General features: G+C 43.5%; 1 protein-coding gene across 3 annotated transcripts in view; it reads left to right on the top strand.

Annotated features, from left to right (window-relative positions):
* The first annotated feature begins 326 nt into the window (after positions 1 to 326).
* NR1D2 (nuclear receptor subfamily 1 group D member 2) overlaps positions 327 to 12,785 on the top strand; it is a 32,738-nt gene continuing 20,279 nt past the window's right edge. The window contains exons 1-4 of one of the 3 annotated variants that reach the window (XM_045856616.1): positions 327 to 644; positions 6,057 to 6,201; positions 11,269 to 11,535; positions 12,487 to 12,575. In XM_045856616.1, coding sequence (XP_045712572.1) covers positions 6,153 to 6,201; positions 11,269 to 11,535; positions 12,487 to 12,575 — 405 coding nt within the window. In that variant the 5' untranslated portion in view covers positions 327 to 644; positions 6,057 to 6,152. Of the gene's footprint in view, positions 645 to 1,089; positions 1,503 to 6,056; positions 6,202 to 11,268; positions 11,536 to 12,486; positions 12,576 to 12,785 lie in introns of those variants that run through there. The other 2 variants (XM_045856617.1, XM_045856618.1) reach the window with 2 other exon arrangements.

Genomic DNA, 12,785 nt, shown 5'->3' with positions numbered 1-12,785 from the left:
AGGGGCGGTCCTCGGGAACCGTTCGAGGTGATTTGAGGTTCGGGGCAGCAGGCCTGGGAGGGGGGCGTGGAGGGAGCTCCCCGCCGGAGGCGGGAAGGTCAGATGGGTGGGGGCGGTGGAGGGGAAACAAGGGATGTGGAGAGCGGGGAAATGGACAAAAGAAGGGGAAAGGGGATGAAAGAAAGGAGGGAGAAGCAGAGGAAAGGGCGGGCATGGGGGAGAGGGTAGGGGGGTGAGGAGGCGGGGAGGGGGCGGAGTCGCCGCAGCGGCCAGCGAGGGGCGGGCGGAGGGAGGGGGGTGTGCGCGGGTCACATGGTCGCGGCTGCCCTCCCCGTCAGCCGCCCTCACTGCCGCGGTGCGCTGGCTGCAGGAAGCCTCCGCGCCGCCGCTTTTGTTGTCAGGGACCCCGCGAGGAGCACCGCTCGCCAGCGGCCACCGCCGCCGCCTCTCTCTGCAGCCTGCTCTCCGGCCGCCGGTCCCGGGCGCCCCGCCCTCCCCCGCCCATGAGGGGGCCCCGCGACCACCGCTGCCCCCAGCTCGGGGCGGCGCGGCGCTGAGGCGGAGGCGGAGGCGGAGCTGCCCCCGCTGCGGGGAAGCGGTCGGCCTCGGCCCCCTCCCCGAGGGTACCATGGAGGTGAATGCGGGTAAGAGGACTGAGGCGGGTCGGGGCGGGCGGAGGGGAAGGTCGGAGCCCGCTGGGGCACTTCGGGGGGCGGAGGCCGAAGGTGTCCCCAGGCCCGCGGGGTATCCCCAGGCCCCCAGGCTGCGCATCCGCCCCAAGCTCGGTTCCCGTCGCCCCCCCGGGCCGCCCCACGGTCGCCCTCACCGTTCCCTGCAACGCCGCAGCGCGGCCCGGTGGCGCCGGCCCGGCTCCCCCCTCACATGGCCGGGCCGCGCGAGCCACGTGCGCGCTGTGTTTACGTTCTGCGGCGCGCGGGCACCGGTTGGCTGGGCGGGCGCGTGACGCGGCATTACATAATGGGCGCTGAGGCGGTGGCGGCGGGCGGGGACACGTGAGGCCGCTCGCCTCTGTGACCCACATTCCCCAGAGCCGCAGGGACACGTGGGGGCGGGAGCGCGCGCGCGCCGGCGGGGAGCGCCGCTGCCTCCCGGGAGGCCCCGCCCCTTTGGAACTCTCCGAGCTGTGACGTGGACGCAATTCCTTTCTCCCCCGCGGGGTTGCACAGTGCGGAGGATGCCGCGCGTGCGCGAGCCGTGAAACCCCGCGGTCGCGCGGCTCGGTGGGGAGGGTTGAGACGCCGCAGTGCTTCGGTCTCTGTCCGCACCCCGTAGAGGTGACCTGGATGCGCGGGGCTAGGGAGACAGGCCGCAGACCTTGCGGATACTGAGGAGGAAGTGTGGGGCGAGGACGTGCTGGAAGCCGAAGGAGGTGCCCGGGACAAGCGTGGGACTTCCACGACGCGAGACCCTCTAAGGAACCTTCAGTGCTTACATCCCAAGCAACGTCCGGCAGATGGGACAACACCTGCCCTTGTTATGAGGTTGCTTCACTGTTTAAAAATAAAAAAAAAAATGTTTTTCTTAAGTTATAAAAACCGGCCTGAAAATCCCCTTGGTTTGGGAGCCTTACTGTGAATGGCTCACACCCATGGCTGATCATTCAGCTCACGCGTGTGGTCAGGATGACTCAGGTTGTCCTACGTCCTAAGTGACTGGACTCTGAGACCTTCTGTAAGACTGGTCCTTGTTCATTTCACTTGATGTTTTTCAAAACCTTAAGTCAGTGATCTTAACTGAACCTGATCAGCAGTTTGGCTTTATAAATCTTTTTTCTTGTTACATTTCCTGTTACAGTGCCACAGAGCAATATTTTGCTTCCTTTTCCTCTTTTGTCTGCTCAAATGATGGCCTTTATACCTGAAGCCAGTGAGGTTACAGAAGCCAGCTTTTAAGTTAGTGTATGCTGTAAAAAGCATGCCTTGATAATGGATGAGTTGTGAATTTTCCACCAACAGTAAAAATATTTTCTAACTATTTTAATTACTTATGGGGGCCTACTTAGCCTTTGAGGATATTTAAAAAAAAATTAGGTAAGCTGTCATGGAATTAAACTCTTACTTGATAGGGTCTGGAGATTATTAGGATCAACTTACTCTAACTGAGCTTTGCAGACTCATATATGGGCAGGCTCAGGTGATTATAAAATTTTTTCTGGTTTGAACCTTCATGGGAAAGTATCACTGATCTTAATTTTGTCTTTTGCAGCTGTAAATTATAAAACTTCTTTTGGAGGACTGTCACCTCCCCCACTCCCCTTCTATTTCCAGTTCTCATCCCGTATTTCTAGCACAGTGGGGTTCCCCCCCCTTCTTTCTGATTGTTATCCTTGTTGCCCTTGGGGCTTTAGCATCCAGAAATGAACAGGCTCCTGTGGAAATGGTTGGACAGTTACCAAGTTCCAAGTTTGGGATTCTGCTGCAAATGAATTCTCTGGCAGGCTTAGCTTTTGTAGCATATTGCTTTGCTGACTCACAGTAACCTTGCAATCAGGACCTTTTCATGTGCACTTTTGAAGCTAGGTTTCATCCACTGTGCAGGTAATTGTTTGGCTTTTAAGAACAGGAATTTGCAATCGTCTTTCTTAAATTTTCTCTTGTTCCTTTTGGCTCAAAGTTCAAGTTGTGACAGCTGTTAGTATATCAGTAATTTCTGCCCTTTGTCAGAGGGAGTTTTGATAAGCATTCCCTTTTACATTCTTCAAATTGTAAATATTGACTAGGGTGGGGCCAAGTTCATTGCTGACTGGCACACCTCTAACCTTTCCCTTTGGGTTAATATCATTGTATTAGTAAATACACACTTAACCAGTAACCATTTTATTTAACTGTCCTACAGTTCATGCTATTGTGTCTCTACCCTTTCTATGCTTATTACAGATGTGAAATAGAAGTGGCAGAAATTGACTCATATTTTGTCACAGTTTATTTTTTTTAATTTATTGATTTTTTTTAGAGAGAGGAAGAGACAGAAACATCAGTTTGTTCCACTTGCTTATGCATTCATTGGTTGATTCTTTTTAAAAAGATTTTATTTTCACAGAGGGGGGAAGGGGAGGGTGGAAGAAAGAAAGGGAGAGAAACATCAATCAGTTACCTCTAGACACACCAAACGGGAGACCTGGCCAGCAACCTAGACATGTGCCCCGACAGGGAATTGAACCTGAACTGGCCACCCTTTGGTTTGCGGGCTGGCGCTCATTCCCCTGAGCCACACCAGCCAGGGCTATTGATTGATTCTTGTATGTGCCTAGACTGAGGATTGAACTGGCAATCGTTGGTATATGGGGGATGATTCTGTCACTAACGGAGCTACCCAGCCAAGGCTATCACAGATAGGTTTTCATTTCATATACTAGGTTCATTAAGTAATTCATCGCGCAAACTTACTAACCCTGGCTGTAATTAATATTTTAGAAATTAAGAAAGCATTCCTACATAATTAATTTATATCTTTACAAATCTGTATTCTGTTGTGTTTCTCCAAACTTGGAAAGTAAACTTCAGAGGGAGATAAGGGTAAAGAAATCTTCATTTGGAAGGAGAAACAGTGCAACAGTGGAAAGAATCAGATGTGAAGAGGCAGGTGCTTGACTAGTTAGTACAGTTAAGGGATTGAGAAGGTAGTGTGGAAATAACCTACAGAGAAAGAAGTTGGTCATTTGACACCTTCCAAATTGAAGGAACTAAGGATACGGAGGTTTCGTTTTGTTTGAACTATTCTGACTGAGCTCCTCCAGTACTATGATGGTAAAATAATGATCACCAGTATCCATTGAGCATTTACTGTGCGCGAGGCCCTTTACACATGTTACTGCTTTGATACCTCACAATTCCATGAAGGAAAGTACTTTTGTTACCATTTGAAGATGAGGGGCTAATTGAAGTCGAGTGACCTAGGCAAGTGGTAGAGCCAGGTTTTGAACTCACAAAGTCCATTTGAGGAGCACAAGCTAACTACTCTACTGTAATGGGTTTATGCTTAAATAATGTTTGAAGGTATATATGCACAACTTGGTGGTCCTGCCTTCTTGGCCATGAAGGAGATACTATGAGGATCCACTTGGTTTGTGGTAGTATAGGGTGATAGCTGGTGGAAAAGGGCAGGTGTCAGCAGAACATTCCAGTTTCAACATTCTACTTTTTGAATCTAGTTAGTCAATCTGTTTTTTTCCCCCCATGACACTAGATTACACTTACATGGAGACAAAGCACATTTTACAAAATAAGACCTCTGTTTCTTGTCACTCCATTTTTTATTTGTTATTTTAAATAATCTCTTACATGGTACGTTATTTAATAATTTACATATTTTTCAAGATCCCACTTATTGTCACCTTGGCTGTTTGCCTCTCTTGATTTCTACCTTCTGTACTGCTCTTGTGGGATCCTCATCAGTTGACAATAATATGAAACAGTGCCTGTGTTGCACTGGAATGAGTGGTTAACATAGCTGTTTCCCCATTTGGGCTGTTACAGCTTTTTAGGGAAGGCACCGTGTTGTTCACTAGAGCACTGACACTCAGGACACAGTTGGAAATTCAGTGTTTCAGTTAGATCTGCTCTAACATCCTGTGAGTAGAAATTATTAATAATAACCTTTTAAAACGAGAAAACTAAAGTCTCTTGATGGTAAAAATGTTTTGTTTTAAGACAAAAAAGTAGTCATGACTTGAACTTAAGCATGCATTCCAGGATTGTGGGCAGTGGGAGTAGGAGGGTTTTGATGATTGGCAAGCCTAAAACTGGGGTAAGAAAAACCCAGTCTATGAAGGGACAGTGAGTACTTCCCAGTAGGACAAAATTGGATATTGACTTCTGGCATGTCTGAAGTCGACCACTGGGTAAGCCCTAGCCTGGGAACCTGGCCCAGCTCCAGGGTCCTTTTCAACTAAAAATAGAGAAGACTGTGCCTCAGCTAATTTTAGCCTGAGGCATCTAAGTAAGAAGTACATTCTGCCTGTTTCTGAAGGTGTTGGGACATGCTGGGTCGGGGATTTTGCCTTTCTTGCTTTATCATCAAAAACTGTGTAAAAAGCACTTTATTAGTCCTCATTTATGAACACCATTTCATTTCAGTCTTGTAAAAACTGGCAGCTTTTCCCATTTATAGAAGATGACTCAGGTTTGGAGAGATTGAAAGTGATTTGTTTGCCCAGGTCTTCTCAGGAAGAGATAATAGTCCACCCTCTGGAATTAGATAGCTTTGACTTTCAACCCTGGCCTTGCCACTTAGTAGCTGTATTACTTAACCTCTCTGAGCTCTGAGTTCCTCATCTATAATGTGAGATACTGGAAATTAATTCACAGGGGTCTTGTGAGGATGAAATGCGAGGTGAAATTGGGTCATTTTACTCTTTTGTTAGGTAGTTGGTGACTTGTAGTTTTCACTTTCATTTCTTCATTGGGTTAAGGAATTACTAGATGTACTCTGTACCTTACAGGAAATTAAACTTTAACCCATTTGAGTAGTTAATCATCATGTTTATAGATTGGTGTCTCTAGTAGCAAGGGTAGATGCTGTCAGACAACTGAGTCAGCACAGAAGGTCTTTCGAGGTGAATGTAGCTGCTTCTAATGGGCCATCTCTGATTCCATGGTGGCTGGCACAAATTCTTGTTGTAAAGGATTGTTGAACTTTTAAATTAAAGATAGGAATAGGATCTTGATTGATAATAGCTCAGTAATTTTTCTTAGGTTTGATCTTGGAACTTTTGCAAAGGAAAATGTATTTTGGGTTAAACAATACCTTCTATTGCTGAGTCAGTGCTTTAAATAGTTCTTAAGCCATCAGGATAGCTCTGATTTCTAAATTTTTTTTTTAAAGTAGTCCAAATGGCTTGTGAATATAACTGACTGACTCAAATGGTGGCCCTAGGAAAGTCTTCCAAGGAAAACTATCACTTTTTCATCTTTTATCCTCTTGAGGTCTTAGGAAGTGAATTTACTACTTCACGTAGTAGGTTAGAGAAAATAAATAGCTGTGAGACCTTCATTTGGGAATTTATTCAGGACTAAGAATAATATTTTTCTTTACAGTCTATTCTGAGAGAAGACGTGTGAAAAAAGCAGCAGTTTGTTAACATGTGGAATTTCTAATGTGAACTTCAAACCTCTAAAGTTTCATGAGAACAGATGGCATCATGGGTTTTACCTTGGAACATGGCATTTGATACGCTTCCAGGTTAAAATTGCTTCTGTTTGGATTCATAGTATATTAAGGGTAGTTAGGCAGTTATGTCAATGAAGCATTAACCTTTATAACTATAGGTCAGGATAAGAGACTTCCAGTCAAGATGGCAGCATAGGTAAATATGGCTCACCTCCTCGCACAGCCACATCAAAATTATACCTAAAATACAGAATAGCTGTCACTCAGAACCATCAGAAATCAAGTTGAATGGAAGTCTGACAACTATGGAATTAAAGAAACCATAACCACCCAGACTGGTAGGAGGGTTGGAGATGTGGAACTGGCTCGCCCCACATCCATGTGTGGTGGATAAGAATTTGGGAGGAGTACGTCAGGAGTGAGGAGTCCTAGCCCCACACCAGGACCCCAGCCCAGGGCTCCAGTGCCAGGAACATAGGTCCCCATAACTTCTGGCAGCAAAAACCAGTAGGGATTGAGTTGGAAGAAACTTCCGGAGTCCCAAGCGGTTCCCCTTACAGAACCCCCACATAGACTTACTCAGATTTACTCCCTCTGAGTTCCAGCACCTGCATAGCAGCTTGAAAGGCACCAGTGGCATACTGGGAGGGACTAAAGTGTCTGGCATCAAGGCAAGAGCAGGAGGTTAGTTTTTGCTTACACAGGAGTGTGGGCAGAAGCCCTTTCCCTTTTCTTAGCAGCCCCCCCCCCCCGCCCTCGCCCTCACAGAGCCACATTGGTAGGCAGGTTCCATATCTGAGACTTCATCAACCCTGCTAACACTGTTTTCCCAGCCCTGGAGATCTCCTGAGGCTCTGTCCCACCCAGTTTATGGCCACCCAAACTGTGAACAATGGCTTTTCTGTATGAATGGCTGGTCTTTGCTCATGTTTTATAATTTGCTAAATTTCAAACAAGCAACAGCCGGCCTCAGTGAGCCCTCAGCCCCCATACCTCTTACTACATGGCTCCAGGCTCAGCAATAGCAGCAGCCAGTGTAGGTTCACAGCTTGGCTTCTCCTGGGAATCTCCAAGCCCAGCACAAGAGCAGCCATCTGTAGATTGTTTTATAGCTCACGCAGGGTAGCACTGGGCAGAATCCAGGTGGGGGCTGACCTTGACCTGCATCACCTGCGAAACCCCAGAGATTGTGTATGCAGTGGACAGCTACAGACCATGTCAGAGCACTACCACCCTGCTCCTGCGCAGCTGATCCTCCATCGAGGGTGCAGGTTGATGGTCAGTGGTAACAGCTAGTCTTTGCACCTGACTGGCCTGGGTAAATTCCACCCATTGACCTGCCAACAGCAATCAAGTCTCAACTGCAAAAGGAGGGTGTACTTACCCCACACAGAGGGCACCATGGAGTTCCCAGCTTGGGTGATAGGGGAGACTGTGCCACTGACCCTATAGGACACCTACTACATTAGGGCACACTACCAAGACACGGAGTCAAAGCAACTCTAATACATACAAATGATCACAGGGAAGCTGCCAAAATGAGGAGACAAAAAAACATAGCCCAAATGAAAGAACAGATTAAAACTCCTGAAAATAGAACTAAACAAAATGGAAATAAGCAATCTATCAGATGCAGAGTTCAAAACACTGGTTTTAAGGGTGCTCCAGGAACTTAGGACATCAACAGCATAAAAAAGATCCAGTCATAGATGAAAGATACACTAACTGAAATACAGAACAATCTACAGGCAAACAACAGTAGAGTGGATGAAGTGAGAATCAAGTCAGTGATTTGGAACATAAAGAAACAAAAAACAACTAATCAGAACAAGAAGAAGAAAAAAGATCCAAAAAACCACGGATACTGTAAGCAGGCTCTGGGACAACTTCAAATGTTCCAACATTTGCATTAGGGGTGCCAGAAGGAGAAGAGAAAGAGCAAGAAATTGGAAATGTATTTGCAAAAAATAATGAAAGAAACCCTTCCTTATTTGGTGAAGGAAATAGACATGCAAGCCCAGGGGAAGCTTTGCAAAATGGAGAGTGTTTTGATGGATGCCAGATAGGAGGTGTGTGGGGGGGATGGATAAAGAGGTGAGGGGATTAGGAAGTACAAATAGGTAGTTATAGAATAGCCATGGGATGTAAAGTACATTATAGGAAATGCAGTAGCCAAAGAACTTACACACATGACCTATGGATGTGAACAGTGGTGTGGGGATTGCCTGAGGGAATGGGGGCTGTTAGGTGGAGGGGGGCAAAAGGGGGAAAAATTGGGACAAGTGTAATAGCATAATCAATAAAATATAATAAAAAAATACAACTGTAGACCAGTTTGTGCTTGAATTCACTGGTTGTAGCCATTGTAAATTTCATGTTGCAAAGAATCACCTGGAGAACTTGTTAAAAATGCTCATTTCTACTGGTTCCTTCTCTCTTCTGAGGAGCCATTTGGAAATGTGTATTTTGGAAAAGTACCAGGTGGTTCTGATTATATATATTTTACATACTCTCTCTAGAAAATGAGAATTAGCTCAACATTAGGAAGCTTTTTCTCCTTGTGTTCAAAGTCTTGGGACCCTTTAGACATTAAACTCAATGGTAGATGAAATTTCTATTATTAAAACTACTGTTGGTCACTTTTTGTTCCATCCAGCACTAATGAAAGTAGTTGGCTGGTGTGACAGTGGTTCTCAAACTTTACTGTGCATCAGCATCACCAAGGTGGTTAAAATTTCTCATTGAATAGATCTGGAGTGGGACCTGAGATCTTGTGTTTATACCAGATTCCCAGGTGATGCTGGAGCCCTGGGTCCAGAGACCACAATTTGAGAATGACTGGTTTATAGGTAGGGACCACATTACAGGGCACGTATTAATTACCAAGTTCTGACTTCATTCTGGGCAGGCGATAACAGCATGCTAACAGGATTTGGGAAGTGGGTCAAACTATAGAAAGAGCAGATTCACACCCCAGCCTTAAGACTGATACAAGGCATTGCTTAATGAATGGAAAAGTAGATGGAATTTTTCACATTATTTAAAACTCAAGTGCACTTAGTTGCTCTTACACATATTAAATTGGTGTATGATCAACATTGCTGTGTTTTTCTTAGCATAGTAGGCACCTGTTTTAACATCTCTTCTGATAGTTTAAACTCCCTGATGGTGGTTGTGCTTTACTTCTCAGGGGCTTCCCAGCCTGGATGGATATAATAATTGGTACATAAATATGTATTTGGTACCTGTTTTCAACATGACAGACTAAAACATTAACATTCTTTTGTCTTTTTTTTTTCTTTTCTGTAAACGGAAAAATCTTTCTGTTCTCTAGAATTTTTTTGGCATTTTTTTTAGTGTATGTATGTCTGTGTGTATGTGTTTTAAATGACTTACAAAGTATGACTTTTATCTAAAAAAAGATTGGAGAGTTGTTTCCCTTTAGCAGAGAAAGTTTTATTTCAGAGTAGAATCTTACATTGTAGTTATTACTTTGGGAATGTGCAAAATTCTGCACTTACTACTCAGTATGGTTATCTAGATTATTGACAGAAGTGCCCTGTTTTACTGGCAACTTTCTAGTAATTTTTTTTTTTTAAAGATTACTTATTTATTTATTTTTAGAGAGGGAAGGGAGGGAGATAGAGATAGAGAGAGAGAGAGAGAGAGAGAGAGAGAAACACCAATGTGCGGTTGCTGGGAGTTATGGCCAGCAACCCAGGAATGTACCCTGGCTGGGAATTGAACCTGGGACACTTTGGTTCCCAGCCCGTGCTCAATCCACTGAGCTACGCCAGCCAGGGTGTAATGTTTTATCATGTTTGGGAATCTGTCCATGTTATTAGATGTGGGCTTCACAAAAGCAGAGAAGTAGATCTTACAAATATTTAGGACAGGCTTATTACATGAAACGTGTATGGAGAATTGAGACACTGTCTGTACACCTAGGTCCATATAGTCTAGTTGAGAAATAGATGGAAACAAGTGAACAGGTTTAAATGAGACCTCAGCACAGAGATGGAAGAGAGATAACTTTGCATCTGATGCACATTGAAAAAGCCAATAAATGTTTGTTGGTGATGGGAAAAAGAAAAAAAAACTACAGTAGACCTTGGCAGAGAAGATGAGAATTACTTGTTTGACCTAGGATATGGAAAAATAATATATTTGGCTATGAGGTTACCGTTGCAACATTTTGTCTTTTTGAGTGAAGAAGTTTGTAATTATACCATAAAAATAATTCTGAGTGCTATTTCTTAACCTGGAAGGTTTACAGTCTCTAAATTGTCAAGACCAAATTTCAGGGGGGTTGTGGAAGTTAAACTGGTGAAGTTGTGAGTAGTGTTTTGAGAGTAGCTCTGTGAAAAGGGCATTAACTTTAGCCTTAATGTTATTCTCTGATAGCCTGCATTCTTTCTTCTAGCCTCGTGAACATTTACTGTAGTCAGTCAAAAGAACAAGTAGTGAGTCTGGACTCCTTAAGAGGTGCTTAGAGATTAAGTGTGTCTGCAAGTCAGAAGTAGGTGGAGAAGGGAGAGTAGAACTGGGGTTTAGTGATAGTCATAGAAGTCTTCAGGGAGCATCAAAACAGATTCCAGGACCAATAACTATGAAAGTTTCTCCATTTTGACATAAATTACTTTATCTGGAGTTCTAAATGTTACATTTGTTCTTGATTAACCTATGTTTTAGCCAGATGATGGGGGAGGCAAATGATGAACTCACTATTTCTAGGATTGTGCCATATAAAGGTATAATGAAGGAAACACAAAGAGGATCAGAACCAGATTTCTTCATGGCCAAAACAATTGTTTAAGCTATGAAGTCACTCAGGAAGGTTTTTCATTCCTCTTAGGAAATGGTTGGAAAATGGAAAACTTCAGGTTTGAATCTGCATATATTCAGAATAACTAAGCCAACCAGAGCCTTCTCAGTTTTTAAGTCAGTGGAAATTAATATGGGCTTTGAACTTTGTGAAAACAGGGAGAAGAGTAGGAAACTAGTTATTTTTCCTTTTGGGATAAGTTGACATTTACTCTGTAATCAATTTCTAAATTAGTGACTTACTGTCCAGAATCATAAAAATAGAAAGTACATATTATCATGTATCTAATTATCTGATTTCCCTCTCTTTTCTAGGAGGTGTGATTGCCTATATCAGTTCTTCCAGCTCAGCCTCTAGCCCTGCCTCTTGTCATAGTGAGGGTTCTGAGAATAGTTTCCAGTCCTCTTTCTCTTCTGTTCCATCTTCTCCAAATAGCTCTAATTCTGATAACAATGGTAATCCCCAAAGTGGTGATCTCTCCAATATTGAAGGCATTCTGAAGAATGATCGAATAGATTGTTCTATGAAAACAAGCAAGTCGAGTGCACCTGGGATGACGAAGAGTCATAGTGGAGTGACAAGTAAGTTACTTTAGTTTCCTAAAGGTTGGTGCCATTCATTGCAGGTGGGGCTTACTTTATCAACCTCTCATTTGGGGGAACTGTTATATTTGGGGGTATAATTTTCACTCCTTTCTGGGTCATCATATATAGTTCATTAATCAGGTAAGAAATCAGTGATGGTTTTAAAAGTCACAGCCCCTAGGGATTATCATAACTGATTGTTGCCACCCAGTAAAATATGTGGTAATGTACTATGTCTTACCACGTTTCCTCTAGGGTACCTCCGTTTGCCACATTTTCACAGTTAACCTTTCTTCTGGACTCCTAGTATTGAATCTGGTTTCTAGAACAGAGTACTTTATTCATTGTGGGAAAGGTTTTCCTTCCATGAAGTTGGAGCTAGGAATATTGGGATTAGGAAATAAAGTAGGACTGGGATAACCAAGTGAATAGTGGAATTTGGACCCCTAAGAGGGTGTGGAGGTAAGTTGGATTGGTATTGGGAAGGCTCAGGAAGGAATATCAGGAAGGAATGGGACCTAGCTGGGGCTTGTAGGTTAATGGAACTAAGTATCCGTACAGCAGCCTGGGCAGACATTGTTTGTACCTTTTATTTATTGACCTCTCTGCCTTTTTCATTTTTATCCTGGAGACTTGTTTTTCTAGTTCTGGTTGTATATCTGGTGTGAAGTAACTCTAGATTTACAAAATTTCAGAGTACGTTTAAAATCATCAGGCAAGGGCAAAACTAGCTTTTCTGAAAGATTTTTGGTAGTCCCATAAACTGAGTTTAAGAGAAAACTATAATGTCTTTTGATTGTTAATTTGGTGTAAAGAATTTTCTTTAAATGATGAAAGTATAATTGTATCTTTCTAAAGCACTTACAAGATGAACAAAATATAATATTCAGTTGGAAAGAAAACAAACAATTGAAATCTTTCTCACATTTCTTTCTGTTTGTGCCGTAGAATTTAGTGGCATGGTTCTATTGTGTAAAGTCTGTGGGGATGTGGCGTCAGGATTCCACTATGGAGTTCATGCTTGTGAAGGTTGTAAGGTAAAGAAAGCACGCTTTTTTTCCTTGAAGCTACTGATTCTGGGATTAAAGAAATTAGAGTTAGGTTTGCCATTTTCCACATTTGATAATCTGGGAGAAGAGAAGTGAGCTGCTCCTTTTTAAGTATTAAGCATTTCATTTTATTTATTTTTATTTAAAAATATTTTATTAATTTTTTTTTACATTTTTTTAAAACACTTCTTTTTTTTT

This window comes from Phyllostomus hastatus, unplaced genomic scaffold (genome assembly GCF_019186645.2).
Source record: "Phyllostomus hastatus isolate PE091 unplaced genomic scaffold, TTU_PhHast_1.1 phas_scaffold_129, whole genome shotgun sequence".
In the NCBI taxonomy this organism is placed as follows: Eukaryota; Metazoa; Chordata; class Mammalia; order Chiroptera; family Phyllostomidae; genus Phyllostomus; species Phyllostomus hastatus.
The sequence above is the reverse complement of the archived record's forward strand: the minus strand, read 5'-3'. Positions and strand labels throughout refer to the sequence as shown.